Source organism: Oculina patagonica, chromosome 3 (genome assembly GCF_052425735.1).
Source record: "Oculina patagonica isolate OP01 chromosome 3, crgOcupat, whole genome shotgun sequence".
NCBI lineage: Eukaryota > Metazoa > Cnidaria > Anthozoa > Scleractinia > Oculinidae > Oculina > Oculina patagonica.
In genome coordinates this window covers 16,636,134-16,658,305 of record NC_135760.1, presented here as the reverse complement: position 1 = coordinate 16,658,305, position 22,172 = coordinate 16,636,134, and the positions used below count along the sequence as shown (strand labels likewise).

Genomic DNA, 22,172 nt, shown 5'->3' with positions numbered 1-22,172 from the left:
TGGACCAATGCGCGGTTACAAGGCGGTGCAAGTGACTGACTCAGTAGGGTCCCGTGACTGACAAAGATTATGAAAAAGTCACCAATTTAGTGACCTTAAGTAATAATTGAGAATTTTAAACCTTATAAAACTAAATAGCTTTAATAGTTTTTATATTCATCAAAAGATTGTTAGAATGAGGCTTTTCAACAAGTCCACAATGAATTTATCCCAACATGACAACTGACTTTACCCCTCCACTGAAGGTAGTAATTTCATTCATTGCGAGGTTGTCGTCTTCAAAAGTTGAAAATATTGTATGAAAGCAAAATGTCGATTTTTACGCCAACAAATCAAGTAAAGCTAACAAATGTAGCTGTGGTAAGGTTGAAGAAAGCTGGAAAACGTTTTGAAATCGCCTGCTACAAGAACAAAGTCATGTCTTGGCGTAACAAAGTGTAAGTCTAGCAAACATTTCACTCAAGTGACTTTGTAGTTTTCAGCTGACATTGCAATAATAGAAAGTAAAAATTAAAGTTACTAACAAGAGGTGGAAGTAAGGTATATATTATATGAGTTATATAATTAACTACAGATATACTTTATTTAGGGCAGCTGCAATCGTATTTTTTTTACCAAAAAAGTTAGTTAGAATATAAGCTTTATAATTTGAGCTTCAAACATGCATAGATTATACACAAACAGGTAAATTTTTTTTAGAAAAACCGCCCACAAACGATATTATCCCGACGTTTCGGCGACATCTTGACGCCATTATCACCCCAGGGTAAATTGAGAAAAAATAATTAATATGCGAGGTTCAAAGAGGTAAACATTTGCATAATGGTGGTGGCTATACAAATACATTTGAGCACGGATTGAATCCGTTTGCACGTTCAGACTCGGTGTTAATTGCTTGATGTAAAGCATCTCGTTGACAAGACAGTCAAATTTGTTCTTGCATTTCTTTAGCACTTTGAAACAACTGAGGAGGTTGTCATAGTGCTTGCGTACAGAAGATGACGTGCTTTTGTGGCCATCCACTCAGGCATGCAAATGCCCGCGCGTGTAGCCAACGTAGTTCCCTGTATCACACAGAAATGCAAAAATAAAATAAAACAAAGGAGAAAAACAAAAGATATTAGATGAAATTGAAGTGTTTTAATAGAGCGATGAGTGTTGATAATTTTCTCAGTCAAAATAAAACAAAGGAGTAAATGACAACTTAGATCAGATTGTCCAATCAACATAACTGTAAGTAAGTTATGGCTTCCTTTGTTTTACCTCCAGTTGATGAATTATTTATGAGGTTGACAACTGTATTTCACATAATAATTATTACAACTTTTTCTACAGAGAAAAGGACATTGATGAAGTTCTTCAAACCCATACAGTTTTCACAAATGTTTCCAAAGGCCAAGTTGCAAAAAATGAGGATTTAACAAGAGCATTTGGAACAGCAGATCAATCAGAAATTTGTGTACAGGTAATAATAATTAGTCACATAAATTTGGCTTTCATGTACAAGTGCCCAATAGTAAAAATAAAACATTTATATATACATTACAAACCTATTATTTCAATCTAGATCACTGTGAATTTAAGTGAATGATGTTTTAAGCAAGGCTGGTTCTTACTTGCGTTTTGAGTCTGAGTGGTAATCGGAAGTGCAGAGCACTATGATCTAGTGAAAATGGGGAAAAAAAAAACAAAAACCCTTTTTGCTAAAAAAAAAAATAAAAAATTTTTTTTTACAAAAAAAAATACCCGAAAAATATTATACACTTAAAAAAGCCGGCAGCCGGCCCCTAGCGACATCCCTGGAAAATGGAACCGATGTAGTCATATGCCATAAGCAGAGTTTAGGTTCCACTTATGACTCCATCCATTGCTTATATATAATCTGCTGCAAACAAGATTGTTGAAGTCCCAAGCAGAAAGGAAGTAGGCGGAGGACCTGAGAGCTAGCATTGTGATTGGTTTGTTCTTCCTCTTCTGCTTGTGGCTCTGACAATCTATTTTTACTGGATCATAATGATGACAGCTGGTCATAAGCAGAAAAATAAATATCGGAAGAAAATGAAAACATACTGATTAACTGGACTCTGATCCCGTCAAGTTTGTGCCTCTGCTTACGACTCTGATTTTCGATTTTTACTGGTCGGTAGTGCTCTTATGACTCTGATATTTACATCACTCTTTGACTAGGACTCTATTACTAATGACAACCAGCTTTTAGAAAGATCCTTTAACATGTGACTCAAGCAAAATGCTGCACAACAAGAAGCTAAGGGGCATAATTTGTTGATTAAAATGGCTAAGATTTATTATATTTTCTCTTTGGCAAAATTATTTATAATAAATTGTTTATTTTTTTCACCTAAAGATTTTGGCTAAAGGAGAGCTACAGGTGTCAGAGAAGGAAAGAAGCACACAGCTGGAATCAATGTTCAGAGACATTGCGACAATTGTAGCTGACAAATGCGTCAACCCAGAAACAAAGAGACCTTATCCCGTTGGTTTGATAGAGAGGGCAATGAAAGACATCCATTATTCAGTTATTCCAACAAGAACAACAAAACAGCAGGTACTAGTTTTGCAGTGGCTAACTTACTGGAGCAACGGTTGATAGCTTTAAACCCTGGGGTGGCTGGTTTTTTAGCTCTGGGCTGGGTTGTTCAAAGCATGATAATTTAAGCTAAATTATGAGGTCTTTTTCCTCAAGTTTTGAAATCGACTTATCTCTAACATGCAAAACCCACCATAATAAGCATTAAAATACTCTTTCAATCCCCCATCCCCGTCCCCATTTATGAAGGACAAGGGAAATTTAACCCTTGATCAGCCATACAGTCAGGGGAATGAGTGCCAGTTGATGGCGACATCACTTCTCCGAGAAGTGACTGAGCCTGCGGTTTTCGTCCCAGAAGTTGCTAAACAGAAGCAAGGGGACATCATTTATCAACGTGTGACGGCTTTTGGAGTACCGTAATGATTCGATTAAGCCCCCTCCTTTCAATAAGCGCCCCCTTCCGAATAAGCGCCCCCCTTCAAATGTGTTTTTGTGGTACAATAAGCACCCCGTATTCCAAGTAAGCGCCCCCATTCTTACAAGCACCCTCATTCTTATAAGTGCCCCTATTCTAGGCATAAACGCCCCCTATTGTGGATCAACTCCCTAGGTGAAGTCATCTACTTTGGTCTCAAGTTCTTAGATAAAGTCGCATGAACATTTACCATACCGTACAATGTATATAATTACTGCTAAAATGAACAATTCTTTTATAAAGTAATATAAAACCGCTGCTTTTCCCTCTAACTTTACAACAATTTGCTGCTGTTACAGTTTCTGTTATTGTTAGTTATCTTTAATATTTATTAAAGTTTTGTTTTGAACATTTTGTTATTTCTCAAAAATTTAAATTAGCGCCCTGTCCCGAATAAGCGCCCTGTCTCGATTAAGCGCCTCCCTTGAGGTGCAAAAAGTAAATAAGCGCCCCGGGCGCTAAATCGAATCATTACAAACGAGTACCCACCCCCCCCCCCCACTCCCAACACTGCTCCCCTCGCAGATGACTTAAATTAATTAAGCTGTTGCGATTTCTTACCTTTCTTCAATAATTTGGCTGGCCTCAGTCCACTCCAAGCCTTTGTGCCATGGGGGTGAGGAATGGTTAAATTTGTCATCCAAACACTTTTGAGATCCTTAGTTTGAGAGTTCCACATGACAAGAATTTATGTTGACAGATCATTGGAGGAGGTTGATCATGGTGTGAATAACTGGGGCTGAGACCTCAACTCAGTGCCATTAAGGGTCTCACCCTGGATTAATATGTGCCTTAGAAAGGAAGGATCAATAATTCCTATCTTTGTTACATTTTCTTAGGCTTTGGAGGTCATCAAGCAACTCAAAGAGACCATGGAAATTGAACGTGCTCAAATGCGTCTGCGGTTGATCATACCAAGTCGGGAGGCTAAGAGAGTACACGAGAAACTTAGACCTAGCATATCTGTTGTGGAAACTGAAGACTGGCAGAATGGAGATTTAGAAATAGTAAGAAAAAGGAATTAATGGAGTTAACTTAACAAGAAAAATAAAAGATTTGCACATTTGTTATAAGTCAAGTCTAAAATGTTTAGGTTTCTTTCTGGATGGGATATTGTGACTGAAATGTTTCAGTGCATACAAGAATACTGCATGGTAAAGCTCTCTCAACATGACAATTTGAAACCCAAAACAGGTCCTTCAGTTGCTACATATATGAGCATTCTCAGCATAAAATATGAAACAAGCCCTACAACAGGGTCTTATAATTGGAAAAGTCAAATCATTCTTTAAGAGCTGTTACAAGATATAAGCCCAGGAGCTTATATTTGAGAGGGCTTGTTTTCAGAAAGGATTTTTGCATCTGAAATTGTAGGTTTTTTTTTTGGGGGGGGTTTTTTTTGGGGGGGCGGGGGGGGGCGGCGAGGAGTATTGTTGGAATTGCATATCTCTTACTGAAATTATTTTTGTTGCAATTTGTTGCTAGGTTTGCCTCATAGATCCTGGCTGTTACAGAGTTATTGATGAAACTCTCCGGGCTGAAACACGGGGACGAGGAACATTGGAAATGATCAGTTTAAAAGATATCGAGGAAGGCGATGAAAGACTTGAATAATATGGCTGCAACAAATATGTGCACACTAAGTTGTTGTTTTTTAACTGTTATGCAATTAAATTAATGCAATAAAAAGAACACAGAAAACAAGGAAATGAAAGATGTAGGGCAAAAGAAATAAAGATAAAAAGGACAGAAAGACAAAAAAAAAAAAATCGAAATTTGTGGGGAAGAATTACTTGGCCCCTGAGCCTGCTGCAGCATCATTCATTTAGCTGAAGGCTCCAATCTCTCCCCAGGAAGAGTTTTTTAGGCCCCCATACCATATGAGAATGCCACAGGCTGTAAATTGGAGATTCATTCATGCGACTCAAAGATAATTGAGTTGTAACCGCTGTGTGCAGCGAGCGTGTACCATATACACTCAGCTTCCCATAAAATCCTTTGGGATATTAAATTTAGCAAAAATATTGGCTGGTGTATGCACTTATACCTTGGTTGTAATAATTAATTTCTGCCAGAAGTTGACTAAGATCAAGTGCTCACTCTGCGAGACCAGATAGAAGGACTTAATAGATGTTAAAACATTTTAAATTAACAAGCCTTTTTTGTCACCGCAACTTACTTGAGAAATAAAAAAATGCTTGAGATTGAGGAGATTTTAAAAAGCAGTGTTGGCATGGCCATTCAAGACAAAAACATTTGGTAAAATGTTGGCATTTAAACAAACTTTCCTAGCCTGTGAAGAAGCAGCCTGCATGCAGCATCTCTTATTTGCCCTTTTCCACTTGAGGAATGAGATGGCTTTACACAAGAAGGTGTAGAAGGCGTTTCCTTCTCAAGTGTGAGAAGCAAACAAAACTTTTTCTCATCTGAAGAATTTGTTTGCTTCTTGCACACAGGAAGGTTACGAGTTACAACTGGTAAGCAGGCTAAGAAAAAGTTCTTTTTTCCACCAAAGATTTCCACCAATGTTTTTGTCTTTTGTGATTCAGGCAGGTTTTAATATCATTATTTGAATGACACACAGACTTGAAGCCACTGACAATAAAATTTATTATGTGGTATTATATTTTACAAGGTTACATAACATAACATAAAAGAATTGAAAAATAAAGGTTTGTTGTTGTATAACATAATTTACTTTGAATCCTGCTAGTTAGAGTCAACATCTATTCATCAGGCAGAATGTCTGAGGTAGAATTTGTTTTCTTTTTCCATGCTTTAAAGGGGTCCAGGGGAATTGTACTTGTTTCAGCTTTCTTTATGGTCTTTGATATCTTTTTCCTTTCAGCTAAAACAAAACAAAAAGAAAAAACAGTTTTTATGGTCACAAGTAAAACCTTTCTTACAATCTGTCAGTTAAAGAACAAAAGGATATAAAATTAAAATTGACTAGGGGTTTAACATTTTAGGTTCTTCATTCTTTTTAGGTGCAAAAATAATATTGATTTTGCTGCTTGGGAAAGGCCACTGGATCAGGCTTGAATACAAGCTTCCCTCCTGCCAGGCTTGGCAGTAGAAGGTTGGACATTGGGCTGATCATCCCATCCCATTAAGTAGTAAATTATGATGGTGATGACGATGATGATGACAATGTACTGGTTTACTTCATTTCTTGATAAATAAAATTAATGTACAGGAATTCATCTAAGTGACGAAAACCACTATTTTGTGATTTGCAAACTCACCATTGGTTGAAACCAAATTATGTGAAAATGCCAGTGATGTGAATTCTCAAGACAACAGGGGTCAAAATACAGGCAACCGAAGGCACCACACCCTCTCCACACAGTGTGTGCCGATAATATATGCTATGTATTATCACTGTAGTATCATAGGCCTGCAATGCATGCAAATGGCTACTGTCTATAAAGCCCTAAGTTACTTTTTAATGTGCTTTTGGTGGTTAAAAATCCGGTTACACTGAATGTTTTTTTCTCTGATGATTGGTAACTGCTGTAAAGTTCTTTCTTCTCTGCCACACAACAATGAGTATTGCCAAGAGTTAGAGATACATGGTTGCTAAAACTAACCTGGTGTCTTGCACCGCTGTAACAACTTTAATAACTCCTCTTTATTGTGACGTATTAGGAACTTTTGACAGGAGAGAAGAGTACCTGAAAAGAGCCAGAGAACACAAACCACGTCTACACTTATTTTTTCTGTTCTGTTCATAAGTTTGAAATTATTTCTATTTCCTTTCATGAACTAAATGGAAGGGTAGCATCTCTAGCAACCTTAAAATCTACTAATATATATCCTGATTAACTTAAAATCAAACTTTGAAAGATTGCAAGGACAACGGAACATTTTTCCACATTGGTGGGGGGGGGGGGGCTGACTAGTGACTTGAAGTAGGGGGCTTAAGAGACTCTTCTCTTAGTAAGTCTAAAGTTATTTTTTTCGCAAAAAGTGGGGGGCTAAAGCCACCCTCCCCCCCCCCCCCCCCAAACACCAACCCAGCCCACCAGCTTCACCATCCCTGGATTGGTAGCTGGTCCTAAACTATGAAACACACTGTCACCAAGGGAACTCAAAAGGGTAAGAAGTTTGCAAATTATATTATTAATATATTAAAAAAAATATATTACCTCCAACATGAAGTACTCTGAACATGCAAGGTGTAACTGTTTTTTCAATGGAAATGGTCCTGATAAAGGTGAGTGCAGACCAAACCATCCTATAATAGTCCCTGCCGCAGGCTATAAAAGCTACTCCAGTGAGCGGGTTTACATACTTCACTAAAATAGGAAACAAAACGAAATTAAAAGTACTGTACTAGACAGTGGTCAAGAAAGGATACTTTGACTTTATGAACAAATCCCATTAAGGGACACTGTCACCAGTTTCACTTCAAAACCGCAAGAGCCTTAAGACAAATGGAAACTACGAATAGTAGTCCTATTTTGTTAAAAATCACCATCCAAGTGTACTGAAGCGATAAACAAGTGATATAATTGTGATGCCATCGGGAACTTTAGGTGCCAACTTGAAAAAGTCATGCTGATTTTTTCAAGTTTTGTCCTTGCGGACCGGAAAAGCACCTAAAATTTATCATGGCTCACTTTTTCGCTCAACAACAATTTACTTTATACCTCTATCTTGATGTACTAGGTACATTTTGTGTACGAAAAGACCTCTTTAATATAGCTATTCACCAATTTAAATTAGTAGGTAAAGTCTGTGTCTGAGCCATGAGGCTCATACAGCCGGAGCTTATCCCGGTTTCCGTAGCATTAAGCGACTAGGAGTATTGCTACTCCCCCCTGGATGGGATGCTAGTCCATCGCAGGGTTACCCCCCAGGGTAATCGCCGGTACCCATTTATACACCTGGGTGGAGAGAGGCACTGTGAGAGTAAAGTGTCTTGCCCAAGAACACAACGCAGCGCCCCGGCCAGACCTCGAACCCGGGCCGTTCGACTCGGGGTCGAGCGCGCTAACCATTAGGCCACCGCTCCTCCCACAAAATTTAAATTAGTACTTTTTACAAAAAAAAACATTAAAATCCCCGTGACAGTGTCCCTTTAAGAAAGCCTATGAGTTATGCACCTTGCAATGACCGATCAACGCAAGCCATTCCGTAGTCTCCATGAGCGGATATGACGGCTTCTTTCACGGCTTTGTATATTACTTTGCCTAAAAGTTTGTCATTGACTTTGCCGTCTTTAAATGAAATTTCCACCAACAGATACCTGCAATAGGAGTGAAATGACAGAAAACGAATTCAGCTAAAACGTGAAATACTCTACTTATAAACTTCTGGTGAGTTTGTGTTCAACACTTACCTCTTTTTAAACCTGACCATGCTTTCTACTTCATGATTTTAAGCTTAATACAAACAGAAGTTCATCCGTCGGTCAAGTTCGTTTTGGCGGTATGAGCAACTGCAGTTATCGACAGGCGTTCCTTGCCTGACTTTGTAACCGAGCTTTTGTTTCGGGAACGTGGAAACCACGTTGTGTAAGAACACATGACGCAACAAAATCAGCTGAAAATGGCGGCTTGTAAATCATGCGGGTTGATGTTCCTTTTCTTTCGGACAGCCATCTTGCTTCTCGTTATTTGTTTATCCTTTCAAGTAGATGGTAAGTATTAAAAGCAAATAGTAACTCTTTGTATTTATCGGTTGTAGAATGTAAATTTGGTGGACTACTAAAGTAAATTCGTACAGTGTTTCGAAAGTTTTGAAAAATTCAGCATGCACGCATGTTTGCCTCTATAGTACACTTCCTTTTCCTCGTTTTTCTTTCTTCACGGATTTATGAATATTACAATAGACAAGAATTAAACCATATACTCCAAACTTTTAAACTCTACAATGTATTGATTGTTTACGACGTCAACGCATTCCACATTCTTTCTGTTATAAACAATTATGTTTATGTCTTTAATCTCTGTTCACCCACGTTCAACTCAGTTCACTCACTCACTGCCCATTATGCCCACTGGCACGTAGGGCAGCAACAAAGGTCCTCCACTGCTTTCTGTCTTTGGCCAGCTGTTGGATGGTGTTCCAGCTTTGGTTTAATCCCCTCTATTCTGTCCCTACTGTGCGTCAACTCAGTTTACCTCTGTTCATTCCTGGCCCACTCGCCTTTGTTAACACACGTTCACGTCTGTATACCTCCTTTTACCTTTGCTGGTACCTCTGTCTAACTCTGTTCATCTCTGTTCACCCCCATTCCCGTCTATTCATACCCGTTCACCCCTATTCATTTCTGTTCAATCCTATACTCCTCCCTTCACTCCTGTTCACCCAAATTCAGCCCCATTTTCCTCTGTTCAGCCCTGTTCACCACCAGTCAGTTATCTCTTCTGTTCGTCTGGACTAGTACTATGAGAGGCAGTGTAAGCAGTCCTTTAATGCCACCAGAAGTGGAGGGGAGGTGGAGGAGGGAAGAGGCCAGGTGCATCTAAGTAGGCCGAGCATTTGAACTTACATGTTTTCCCCATCTACATTGAATGCCCAGCATCTTCCTCCATGCAGCCAAACATTGATAGATGATATTGCATATTAAGCTTACCATTAAAGCACCAGGAAACACACAATCTGTGGTTAATGTCTGTGCTACAGTGCTCTAATTTGATTAGCAAAATGTTTTGTAAGGTGTGTGAATTTTAGAAATCTGTTTTTTCCTTAGCACATTCTTCAAAAGCTGATAAAAAGCCCACATGGCAGGACAAGTTAATAGATTGGTGGATGTCTGTGAGACTTCAGGGAGGAAGTCTTATTGTTGGAGGATTGGGCTTGTCTTGGCTTATTATCAAACTCAGAGGAAAAGACAAGTACACCTCAGAGTATAGACAGAGAAAATCTAAACAGGTACCGGTAAAGGTTTCTTAATTGAGATAAAATAAATATTAAGTGATTATTGTTTACCCATGGAAACTGATTCAGCACAAGTGCTTATGGGGCCGAGCATTCAAATATTAGAAACAAAGATTACATATTAAACATACAGTAAGGAGGTTAAAAATCCCAACTAGCTATAGCAGGAGTCCAGTGCCCTAACCACTCGGCTAGCTGCCTCGCTGATAAAGATACATACATAGATACATTCTGACTATTGTTATAAAAAAAAAAAAAAAAAAAAAATTCCCTTTTAAAAATTTTCCCCCCCCGGGGAGGCAGTCAGGAGGAACCCCCATTTTTTCGTGGTTCCCCATTTATACACGGGGGGGGAGAGAGAAAAGAAAAAAAAGTTTTTCCCCAAAAAAAAAAAAAAACCCCCCGCCGGGGGCCGAACCCCGAACCCCCCCCCGGGGTCCCGCGCGCTAAACAATAGACCACCGCGCCTCTCCAAAGGAGAGGTATGTGGAAAAAATATAAATTTATCTGAGTCCCAGACAGGAGTCAAACCTGTGATCTTACAATGGATGGAGGGGTTGGATGCTCTAACAACTAAGCTTAACTGGAAGTGAAAACTATTTAAGGATATTAATAAACTTAAGGGTAATGTTTTTTTTTTTAACAGGGAAATAGAGCTATCAATGACTCTACACCTCTTGAGGATGCTGAGAGTAATAGAAGAAGAATAGCCAGATCAGATGGACTCAAAATATTCTTTGGAACACAGACAGGAAAGGCTAAGGTACAAAGTGCATGGTATTTGATGCATTCATATCTAGTGTACAAGTTTGCATTTTTGAATTTTGAATAAGGTAACTTTACGTTAAGTAATTCAAGATAAAAAATTCAAATATTTATTAATTTGATTATGAATTTGAGTTTGTTATTTTGGGGGGATTCAGTAGTGAGACTTTCTTTGATTAAGTCCCTTCCAATATAATATAGCATGCATTAGTTTTTCCTACTTTCTTCACTCATAACTAATAATAAATAACCCTTTGTTTTGTTTCATACATTTTTATAGCCTTTATTTTACTAGACTTATAATTAATTATTATTTATCAGGGTCCCTGTTGATACCAGCAGCCTTTACTGCTGACTGGGCAACCCTGAAGAAATAAAAGTACCTATCTAATAGTCAGAACTTAAGTTTACTAAAATACATGTTCATGTAATGTTTGCCATTATACTGGAAGGCACCGTCATAACAACTGACTGAGATTGCCATGATCTGTTGCCAATAACTTTTCATTTCATTCTTTTGCAGAGCCTAGCAGAAGACCTACAATCTAAAGCACAAAGCCTTGGGTTGAGAAGTGAGGTGGTGGATTTAAAGAGTTATGAACCAGAAGACAGTCTTTCTGACGAGGTACATTATAATATAGTTATGTCTACAGTTGTAAGAAACCATTAAGCAGTAGTTAAGTTAAGTGTTAAGAAGTTTTCTTCATCAAACATACCTGGTAAACTCTGTCTTGCTACTAACAAAAAATGGAATAATAATAAGCTTATGTTTACATCAACAACACGCTTTTAGGAGCCACCAAACTTGCAAAAGCAATGACTAGTACTACCTTGTAGTTTTATGTATTTTATTTATAAAATAATCAGTTTTACATACTTTTCCATATAAGTGTCAATTCACAACAGACAGTGCCTTTTCCAAATGTTTCCGCAGATAAGCCCCACTCCCAATTTCAAGCGATGATTTTTGGAAAAAAGGTGCGGCTTAACTGTGGGTGTTTAGGGTAATTCAGTTTACCTTCAAGTTTGCTGACTACATGTATATTTGATTTTCTAAACTACAGGTAGACACTTGTGTGTTTATAATTAGCACCTATGTGGATGGAAAGCCCCCAGACAACACTGAATGGTTCTGTAAATGGCTAGAGGAAGCTGCAAATGATTTCCGTGTGCAAAAATCACTCCTTCATGGTTTAGACTATTCTGTGTTTGGCCTCGGCAATTCTCTCTACGAGGAAAGGTTTAACTTGGTAAGTGTCATTACAAATTAAATTCCTCATCCAACATTCATAACTTGACTAATTTGACTGATGATGAAAATCAAGGCCTTGAAAAAATTGTTGTTTGAACTTAATAGAATATTAAAAACAAATTGCACATCTTTCAAAGTTATGGGAAGATAGTGGAATCCCTAATTTGGGTCAATGAATACCTGTTGTGTGCCATGTAGACATTTCACCAATCGATGTTCGACTTAAATTTAATAAAATTGAAGTTTGTATATTTTTAACTAATCACTTCAAGAAATGAATTTTGTATTGAATTTTTTATTTTTTTTGTTATTGGAAGAAATTTAAACACTTCACTATTTTAACTGCAAAGTGTTTACATGTACATGTAGCAACTTAATAATTATATGCTCTTCTTTAAGAAGTTTCAAACAATCACCAGTTGAAATTAATTCTATTGCAGGTTGGAAAGAATGTTGACAAGTGGCTTGGGCTGCTCAGTGCAAGGCGAGTCTTTCCTTTTGGAATGGGAGATGAAAATGTGGCAAACAGCAAACATGGAGGTAAGAACATATCGTAGAATAATCTACTAAACATTGAACAGCGTGGCTGGCTGGTTACTTCGACCTCCTGTGCGCCCCGGTGTCCGTCAGCGTCGTGTCCTGGCCGTCCCTCGTTCTGCCCCGTGGGTGTGTGTTCGCGGTCTCCGTTGACTCGCTGCGCCGTGAGTAGAGCGCTGGAGTTGAAATCTGGTGGTCGAAGGTTTAAGTTCCGTTCTGGCTACTACTTGTGCTGGTGTCAGGGATGTCGCTAAGGGCTGGCTGCCAGGTAGTTTCAACAGCTGAAAGAGAACTCAAATCCAGCTGAAATTTCATATGAAAACAAAGACTTTGGTAGACTTTTAGAGCTGCATTTGAAGGCCAAAAAGCCAGCTGGGCTTGTTCATGAGCCGGGTCAGTGTTTTCTTAGCTCCATCCCTGTGGTGTTGTTTTCAGTAGTTCAACTCCTCGGCTATGCTTGTAAATAGCCAACTGGTCTGCCTCTAGCCAGTTTGGATTTTTAACCATGCTAAGTTCATTTGCAATATTTGTTTAATCAGTGTTCATGTTAACATTGGCCCTGAGAAGCCCTGTTGAGGGAGTGGCCAATAAAGATATTTATTAATATTTATTTAGTTAACAATAAATGACGTACAGCAAGTGAATCTTGAGTTTAACAGTGTTGATTTTGTGAACATGGTTTGATTTGTTAAAATGTTACTAAAACATTGTTTTTAATATTTTTTTAGGCACCGAGGAAGACTTCAAATTTTGGAGTTCAGACTTTCTGTCCCATTTTAAAGATGCAAGAGAAAAATCAGAGGAGACTTCCTGTCACTGTTCCAGTGATTCACAGTTGACTGACAAAACCTGTTGTCACAATCAAGAAGATCTTAAGGAAAATAAAATTCAAGATGATGAGGTAGTGAGTTATAAGGGTGGTGAATGGTCCTTCTAAAAATGCATATCTGGCAAAACTTTAGCCAAATTTTAAGGGTCTCGTCCTCTCAAATATTTCTTTTATGCCTGCTCTGAGTCTTGATTTCTTTTGCAAGCCTAAAAAGGTCTCTGGCTTGCAGAAAAGATATCAGTCTCGCAAAGTCTTACATTTACCTTTGGACACCCATTGTTATATATTTTTAGGAGTCTTGCAGTGTTTTGGCATGCCCAAACAATGAGTCAATAAATACAAAAAATTAAACCACAACATAATTATATGTACCTAAAATCAATTGTGTTACAAATTCTCTAGACTTTTAATATACACGTAAATCATGTACTAATCATTTGAAATGCAAGCTTTCTTTAATTTTAATAGCATTGTAAATGGCAAAAATATTAACCTTGCCTTCTGAGTGGCATAATAGTTATTCGCTGGACTCCAGATTAAGTGGTCTGGGTTCGAGCCCTGGCCAGGGTCATGGAAATGTGTTCTTGGGCAAGGCACTTTACTCCCATAGTGCTTCTTGTCACCCACTCCCAGGTTTAAAAGCTGGGTACCAACGAATTTGGGAGGCGCGGTGGCCTAATGGTTAGCGCGCTCGACTCCGAGTCAAACAGCCCGGGTTCGAGGCCTGGCCGGGGCGCTGTTTTGTGTTCTTGGGCAAGACACACAGTGCCTCTCTCCACCCAGGTGTACAAATGGGTACCGGCGAATTAACTGCTGGGGGGTAACCCTGCGATGGACTAGCATCCCATCCAGGGGGGAGTAGCAATACTCCTGGTCGCTTAATGCTACGGAAACCGGGATAAGCTCCGGCTGTATAAGCCTCATGGCTCCGACACAGACTCTACCTACCAACAAATTTATTGCTGAGGGGATAACCTTGGGATGGACTAGCTTCCCATCTAGGGGGGAGTAGAAATACTCCTTTGGGCTTCATGCGACTGAACTGGGATAAGCTTTGGCCTGATGGACCACAAGGCTTGAACACAGACCTTGCCTGCTCAAAAATGTCCAGTTAGACAGTAAGTAAAACACATTTCTCTTTTTTATTGACTGCAGGTGATGTATGAAAGCACCAGTGAAGAAGAAGATGGAGAAGATGAGGACAATGAGAATAAGTCTGGCTTGTTAGATATGGAGGATTTAGGACCTATGATGAATACAATGAAACAAGCTAAGGTAAAGTACATAGGAGTTGGGTAGCAGAATGAGCAAAAAAAAACTAGCCACAGGCAAGTAGAAATGCAAAGTGCCTCTGCTCAAACCTAAGTTAGCTTAAGAATTCTGGCTGGTAGAAAATTGGTTTTGGCCATTGAAATCAAAGCTGTCACTAGCCAATAGGGTAGTTAGCAAATAAGTTAGTCTGTAGCCCTGAGAAGCATGCAGAATGGTATGAATTTTTTAAAGTTAATTACTGATCAAAACATAACTATCATAATGCTGAAGTTTTGTTACAGTATTAATTTTTTTCCTACTGGTAATTTCATTTTGTACCTCTTTGTAGGAAGATAAAGAAGCTATGCAGTTAAAAGGCCCAAAGAGAATAATAGGTAAGATTATTAAATATTGGATTTGGTACATTTCATCTGGACTATGCTAGCTATAGACTGCAATCACAATGCAGATTAGTGATAATAAAATTATAATAATATAGGTGAGAAATGTTGGTCACAGAAAACTATACCTGTAATGTTTAATTGTTTCATTGTACTCACTTTGAAGGTAAAAAGAAAAAGGTGATCACAGAGCCTAAAGAGATGATTACACCTGCACTGGAGAAAGCCCTAACTAAGCAAGGTACATGTAGTAAAGACATTTCCAATCACCGACCTAAGACCAGGGCTTGAGACTAACTTATTAACTCACTAGTTTACTGGCTAGTGACATGTCAGATTTTACTAGCCAAAGTAATTTTATTGATTTCTATCAAGAACAGTTACCAATGTTCATTGAACGATTTCATTAGGCACTCACTGTTTATCATTGGGCTCTCCAAAACATTTTGGTTGAAATGCAGTGTTCAAAATATACACAGCATACTAGTTAATCTCAATTTCATGTGCTTAACTTTCACTCCTTTATTTGTTTTACAAATAGCAGTTTGAAGTTTTGATTGCTAGTAACATTTCCCAACTTTTAACTTGTTCTTTTTTCTAGGTTATCGATTGATTGGCACTCATTCTGGAGTTAAACTTTGCAGGTGGACAAAGGTATGTTGAAGAAGAACTTTAATTTGTTTTACTGCCGGGTAAAACTTAATTAACCTGCTTTTAGCAGTGATGTGTGACAGTTAAAAATATTTTTACACGGATCCTTTTCTTTTGCTTACAGTCAATGTTAAGAGGTCGTGGTGGCTGCTACAAACATACCTTCTACGGTATAGAGAGTCATCGTTGTATGGAGACCACGCCCAGCTTAGCTTGTGCCAATAAGTGTGTCTTCTGTTGGAGGTAAGCACAATTTAGTCTCCATTTAAAAACAGAGTAAAGTTATGCAATCAAGGTACATTGTTTTTCATGGAGAACTCGAGAATATAAACATTTTTCTACAGGTTTTGCATTTCACAATTAACCAAAGATAGGTGTCTCGGCCGGGTGTTACAGTAACTTTAATCCAAAAAAGAGTTAACCATTTGACGACCATTAGAAAACCTCCCAATGTTTATTCTTATACAGTGAATTTAATTTTTATACTGCAGACATCACACAAATCCTGTTGGAACAGAGTGGAAGTGGAAGATGGATGATCCAGACACCATTGTTAATGGTGCCATGGAGAATCATCGTAACATGATTAAACAATTCAGAGGTATGTTTACCAAAATCAGCTGAGGTTAAACATTGTCATATTTTCCCTTGTCTTTTTTTTTCTCCCACAGCAATTAGGCTATAATATTGTTTGCTCATTTGACAACTTAAACAACGAGTCCCGTTTTCACATTAGATTATCCTTTAAAAGAGGTTTTCCTAAAACTGTATGATAATTGACAATTTTTCTTGTCCTGAATGTGTTATAAAAATAATGTTTTCAATTTGATGAAAACAAAGTTCTGCTTGTACAAGTACATTGAAAGAGTTCAATCTTATGGTGCATGCTGGCCATTCCTTGTGCATCTAACCCTGTTAATTCAATAAAGCAAATGTTATTCAACTGCTTTGCTATACTCTGTTTTCAGGTGTTCCTGGTGTTAAACCTGAGCGATTCGAAGAAGGAATGAACATCAGACATTGCGCACTTTCACTTGTCGGTAAGAGACTTTCAATCACCTGGTAATGTTTGAACTCTGGTTGTAGAAACGTACAGTATAGAATGAAAACATATAGCCATAAAAGTGTAGAGTTAAGAATCAAAATAGAGCCGTGGAAACGTATAGTTTAGAATGAAAACGTAGAGCCATAGAAGTGTACAGTTTAAAATGAAAATGTGCAGCTATAGAAACGTAGACTTTCGAATGAAACCGTAGAGCCGTAGAAGCGAAGAGTTAAGAATGAAAATGTAGACCCGTGGAAGTGTAGAGTTTTGAATGAAACAAACAGGCGTAGAAGCATAGAGTTTCGAATGAAAACGTAGAGCCGTAGAAGTGTTGAGTGTAGAGTTAAGAGTCCTAGAAGCACACAATTAAGAATGAAAACGTAGAGTCTTGGAAGCATACCGTATAGAATAAAAAACATATAGCCGTATAAGTGTCGAGTTTAGAATGAAAACGTAAAGAAGAGAACAGTTTAGAATGAAAACGTAGAGTTGCAGAAGCGTAGAGCTTAGAATAAAAACGTTGACCCGTAAAGGCGTGCAGTGTATGAAAACGTAAACCAGAGAAGCGTAGAGTTTAAAATGAAGTTGCTAGAACTATTGAAGGGTGGGAGAGTGGAGAAGGGTGAAGAGTAAAAAGTTTTTTAGGATTGATTCGTTTACTACTGCCTTGATCACGTTTATGTAGACAATTAAATTACGTGAAAAAAAGGAAAGATGAGATGTGCTTTATGGAAACAGAAGCACCAGGCGAGTCCATTTCAGAAATTCTTTGGCTACATTTTTTTCTAAATCAAAACAGATGTAAGTATTTTTTTTGTTCGAACATGGAGGTATAGAGCTCTACGAAAACTTCTACACCAAAAGTGACATCCAAAAACGTGCCAGGTGTAACTAAGGAAGCATTGCATGTACAAGCCCAAGCAAGGCTGTGAAGGACCCTAGCTATATGCTCTCACTGTGAATTGCTTGTTGATCCTCAGTTTCTTTTTGTCCATAGGTGAACCTATAATGTACCCAAGGATCAATGAACTCGTCAGGATTCTCCATGGCCATGACATTTCCTCGTTTCTTGTCACCAATGCACAGTTTCCTGACGCTATCAGGTGGGTATTGTTTGCTGCTTTGTTTTTCCAAATTCTTGTTTATGGTTTTCCCTGTCCAGTTGAAACGTTTGTAAGCCCCTTGTTAAGTTTCCATTAAGTTTTGGAGCTCTTGATTAGCTCCATCTTTCAAGGTGTGGGGTTGCATAAGTTTAATTCACCAAAGCCTTGCATACTTGTTTGCATCTCACTCAGTAACTATAGAGCCCTTAACTATTTCTACATGAACTTATGTGAATTTTTCGAAAGCTCATCTATAAGTTATATATAATTTATCACCTATTGTGTTGGAATGGTCATATTTTATTGCCTGAGGTAATTTAGTTTAAAGATGAGGCAGCGAGAGCTGATGCCATGTGGAAAGGAACAGGTCCTTTTCACTGAAGACTTATAATCGCCTATGATTTTCGAAATTAATGTGTGATGAAAAACTGTAGTTTTCTTAAGCTTAAACTTCCGTGGCATGGGCTAGGACATGGGTGGAGAGATTAAAATGTCGTTTTGGGTAAAAAAAAAAAGGCCAGCTACGATTTTCGAGAACGCAACAGTGGCTTGTAAATTTGGGTAATAATATTTCGTTCCCTAAAATTTTCTGAAGTTCGAAAGTTCAGCTAGCGTACACACAACACATTTATATCCGATAAGGTACAGTTTTCTAAGCGTTTAAAACAAGTCTTTTAATCGCACACAAAGGACGCTTGTAACATAAAAACGGTGTGCCGACTCTATAATAAAATTTCCTCGTTAAGCGAGTCCGCTCTGTTGAGAAGGACAAATTAGTTATAACTAATAACTGATGACAACGCACAGTCACTCTCACACAGTTTTTACTTTAAATATTTTGTTGCAGCGATTCACAGTTAAATGAATGGTTTTATTTTCTTTTAGAAACCTTATTCCTGTGACACAGTTGTATGTGAGTGTGGATGCGAGCACAAAAGACAGCCTCAAGAAAATTGATCGACCACTGTTCAGAGATTTCTGGCCTCGCTTCCTTGACAGTCTAAAGGCTTTATCAGAAAAGGTCTGAAGAGTCTTGCATTGTGTGTTTTTACTTAACAACATTTGTACAGTATTTCCAACAGTTTGAGGGTTCACTGGCTACATTCTATGTACTTATACAGGTGTAGGCTAGGGTTATGATTAACATATCACTAATCACACCTCCTTAAACGGACTGAGCTTGTGCCTTTGGTAAGCTTGGTTGTGGCATGTTGATATTAATAGCGACAAGCATATGTGATAACACTGCAGGGAGTTCTTGCTAAGTCTTGTAGTATTCCCCGATTCTTTTGTTATTTTACGAAGATTTGCTGAAACGGCCTCCCTCATAACTCTGGTTGGAGAGTAGGTCTGGGTAAAATGAGCATAGAAACGATTTCAATTCAAGTTTAAGACCAACGCCCCCTCCTTATCACACCGTGAGTGGCAAATTTATTTTTGTTCAATTTTCTAGGCATGAAAGATATTTTCATAGCTGGTGTCTTGCATTTCAGGGTCAGAGAACTGTTTATCGCCTCACAATAGTGAAATCGTGGAACAATGAAGAACTCCAAAACTATGCTGACTTGGTTTCCATTGGACGCCCAGACTTCATTGAAGTTAAGGTACTGTTACATAATTTCCTAAAGGAACAATATGTTTAATTTCAGAGGTCATCGACTGTGAGACTCGCTTACTCACCGACTCACTTGCGCCAGATACACCCGAGGCTTTTCAATAGGAGCTAGTCTTTTACTTTCCAGTGCCTTTTAAATTTAATTGTCACCTGATTTTGGGATTTTATCGTGCCCATTTCAACAGTGTAATTACTCGTTAGAAAATGACTGATAAGCAGTGGATAGTAAACTTGAGTGAGAATAGGTGACTGCTTTTATTGAGTGTGCCATAATACTATGCATGTTAATGTTTATTTGTTTCTCTCTCTTCTTTTTCTCTTCAGGGTGTGACTTACTGTGGAGAGTCTAAAGCATCAACTCTGACAATGAAAAATGTACCATGGCACGAGGAGGTAGAAATTTTAAAATATCACTTTCTTTAAAAGGAAGTTTTGCGAATTTTAGCAGTAATTCCATGCAATAATTTGTATTAGTTAATTATTTTCTTTAACCTTATCAACTGTATGTTTGACAATGTATTCATATTTCAAGGAGAATCTTGATGATGATCAATTTATTTTGCTCCTTAGGTGATCGGCTTTGTTCAAAAGCTCACAGACTTGCTGCCTGATTATGAGATTGCGTGTGAACATGAACATTCCAACTGCCTTCTTATTGCTCACAAGAAGGTAAGAATTTATTGGAAACTGCATTTTGCCCCCATCTCATTATTTGCTGTAATTTTACTGTATCCTTTGTGCTAGCCTGAGTACAACTGTCCCGCTCCTGGAGGCTAACTTTGTGTCCCCCAAAAAGTTTCAACAGTTCTAGTGCACTATCCATTGTGCCACCCATGTTTCTCTGTTTCTTGTTTTATTATTTGCTTACTTTATTCAATTTATTTGCAGTTCAAGAAAGAGGATGGATGGTACACATGGATCGATTATCCCACATTCCATCAGCGTGTAAGTCCTTAATGTCAACATAGGTTTAGTGATGGAAATATTCTCCCAAGTTTTACCCAGTAAGGAGCTTTGAGCACCTCTTTTGTGAAAGAAGGAGCATAGGGTATAGGAACTTTCTCGTAAAGGATTGCCAAGATCTCCCGCTTTGCATCATCTGGCTGATAAAAAAAAATAGCCTGCAAATACAGCCGCCTCTCATTCGCTCCCGCTACTACGTGCGAAACGCGAAGAGAGACGTCTACGATTCACGGCCAGAAATTCCATACTGATGACGTTAGCTACTTATTAGATTTCCCAACATCACACACTCTGAGGAGTACTTTGATTTTTATTGAAATTGAGATCAGTTGAAATTGGCTGAGAAGAGACTTTGCCGAAGACCGAGTTTTGTTTTAAAGAAACTTTCAACGAACAGTTAAAATTCTGCTTTGGTACATCTTCACGTTTTATTATTCTGTTGTAAAATAAACTTACTACTTGCGAGAAATGGCGAAAATTTAATAAGCGTCCAGCCTCGAATAAGCGCTTATGTTAAAAACGACAATAAAACCATATCTTCTGTGAAGGCTTTTCCCTCCTTTTAAATCTTAACATAGCTCACATCTTTTCTTTTTATTTTATTCGTTATGTAGTTGCGTAGTTATGAAGAGAGCAATGGAACAGAAAACTTCACTGCCTTAGACTACATGGCCAAGACACCGGACTGGGCCTTAATGGGACATGCGCAAAGGGGGTTTGATCCAGAGGAGACTCGCTGGCACCGCAAGAAGAAGAAGGACATCAGTGGCTGTTAAATAATTAATCTACAATTTTATAATTCGCTTGTAATATGTTAAGAAATGTCGCAATGACATCTTCACGAATTTACCTGACTTGTTTTTTCGTGAGTCAGGAAGGTTGCGAAGTAATGGTGGCATGTTTCTATGGCACAAAGAGACACAATTTACAAGTTTACAGTTTTCGGATTGCAGCTGCTCGCGAGTTTTTGCACTATTTTCTGATTGACAACAGCAATCGGAAATGCTTCGTTTATTTTACGAGAATTTTAAGCACGTCCTGGAAGAAACTGACATCCGCCGAATATTTCAGCTTCTATACTAGAAGACTGGTTTTGAACCTAAAGGAGGTGGCAATCGAGCACACGTTGTTGTGGACACAATTGTTTCCCTGCGGATACAAAGATTCTGATTTTTTCAGGAAACATTCTGTGTCTGCAACAAACGTTTTCCTTTTTGCTAGCCCAAGAAAAACACCACGAGCAACAATGTGTCCGCCACAATGTGTCCTTGTTTGCCACCGCCTTTTACGCTTTTCACACTGTATTATTTACATGTTCAAGTAATTGAAAGTTACTGCCGGTTGATAGGAGAATTTGGCAGAGAGCCTAGAAAGGAGAGGGCCTCAGTGGTGAATTCCCCAATAGCACTGATGAAATTGTTTGCTGTACTTAACTTGTGTGGTTTGCTTAGGATGTTCAAATTTTTACTACACTGTATTCTGGCTGGTACCTTGTAGAATACTTTCTTTCAGAATTATGTTATTTATTATCTGTTTCTATTTCGATTTTATATTCACTTAAGATATTTTTTTTTAGTTAGCAGTTCCCACTGCTATTTGTAACTGACTCAGTAATTAAGTCATTATTAAAGTTAAAGCCATTACTATTACTACAACTCTTACTTAACGGACACCTCTATGTAATAAGACGGACACCTGGTGTTGGTCCCGTCCTGCCGTTTTTCAGTCTTTTCACTGTAACTAAACTCCCCATAAGACGGACACCTCTCTAAGAGGGACAGTTGGAGCTTGTCACGACGGTGGTCGTGTTAGAGAGAGCCGACTGTAGTGATGTTAAGGTATCTGG

General features: G+C 38.3%; 3 protein-coding genes across 3 annotated transcripts; 2 read left to right on the top strand and 1 right to left on the bottom strand.

Moving 5' to 3' along the window:
• The first annotated feature begins 133 nt into the window (after positions 1-133).
• On the top strand, positions 134-5,719 carry LOC144646981 (ribosome maturation protein SBDS-like). Its single transcript, XM_078506707.1, has 5 exons — positions 134-437; positions 1,336-1,465; positions 2,366-2,566; positions 3,866-4,033; positions 4,512-5,719. Exons 1-5 carry the CDS (start codon positions 310-312, stop codon positions 4,638-4,640), a joined length of 756 nt encoding a protein of 251 aa, XP_078362833.1. The 5' UTR covers positions 134-309; the 3' UTR covers positions 4,641-5,719.
• On the bottom strand, positions 5,618-8,666 carry LOC144646983 (ribonuclease P/MRP protein subunit POP5-like). Its single transcript, XM_078506710.1, has 5 exons — positions 8,371-8,666; positions 8,135-8,277; positions 7,175-7,324; positions 6,617-6,700; positions 5,618-5,874 (listed from the first exon to the last, which is right to left on the bottom strand). Exons 1-5 carry the CDS (start codon positions 8,388-8,390, stop codon positions 5,753-5,755), a joined length of 519 nt encoding a protein of 172 aa, XP_078362836.1. The 5' UTR covers positions 8,391-8,666; the 3' UTR covers positions 5,618-5,752.
• LOC144646977 (S-adenosyl-L-methionine-dependent tRNA 4-demethylwyosine synthase TYW1-like) lies at positions 8,555-21,588 on the top strand. The gene is made up of 21 exons (XM_078506702.1): positions 8,555-8,670; positions 9,727-9,908; positions 10,561-10,677; positions 11,203-11,304; positions 11,744-11,929; positions 12,372-12,471; positions 13,197-13,369; positions 14,453-14,572; positions 14,898-14,943; positions 15,116-15,190; positions 15,551-15,603; positions 15,725-15,843; positions 16,092-16,201; positions 16,569-16,640; positions 17,643-17,748; positions 18,634-18,769; positions 19,242-19,352; positions 19,688-19,756; positions 19,934-20,032; positions 20,252-20,308; positions 20,941-21,588. The coding sequence occupies exons 1-21, from the start codon at positions 8,556-8,558 to the stop codon at positions 21,100-21,102; spliced, it is 2,310 nt and encodes a 769-aa protein (XP_078362828.1). The 5' UTR covers position 8,555; the 3' UTR covers positions 21,103-21,588.
• Positions 21,589-22,172: the final 584 nt, after the last annotated feature.

Excerpts from the sequence above, each read along its gene's own strand:
- LOC144646981 (XM_078506707.1), top strand. The coding sequence starts at position 310 with ATGTCGATTTTTACGCCAACAAATCAAGTAAAGCTAACAAATGTAGCT. Across the intron at positions 1,466-2,365 it reads AATCAGAAATTTGTGTACAG|ATTTTGGCTAAAGGAGAGCT; the intron begins GTAATAATAATT and ends TTTCACCTAAAG. Across the intron at positions 2,567-3,865 it reads CAAGAACAACAAAACAGCAG|GCTTTGGAGGTCATCAAGCA; the intron begins GTACTAGTTTTG and ends ACATTTTCTTAG.
- LOC144646983 (XM_078506710.1), bottom strand. The coding sequence starts at position 8,390 with ATGGTCAGGTTTAAAAAGAG. Across the intron at positions 7,325-8,134 it reads CGTTGATCGGTCATTGCAAG|TGAAGTATGTAAACCCGCTC; the intron begins GTGCATAACTCA and ends TTCCTATTTTAG. Across the intron at positions 5,875-6,616 it reads ACAGCGGTGCAAGACACCAG|CTGAAAGGAAAAAGATATCA; the intron begins GTTAGTTTTAGC and ends GTTTTGTTTTAG.
- LOC144646977 (XM_078506702.1), top strand. The coding sequence starts at position 8,556 with ATGACGCAACAAAATCAGCTGAAAATGGCGGCTTGTAAATCATGCGGG. Across the intron at positions 12,472-13,196 it reads GGCAAACAGCAAACATGGAG|GCACCGAGGAAGACTTCAAA; the intron begins GTAAGAACATAT and ends ATATTTTTTTAG. Across the intron at positions 20,309-20,940 it reads ATCCCACATTCCATCAGCGT|TTGCGTAGTTATGAAGAGAG; the intron begins GTAAGTCCTTAA and ends TTCGTTATGTAG.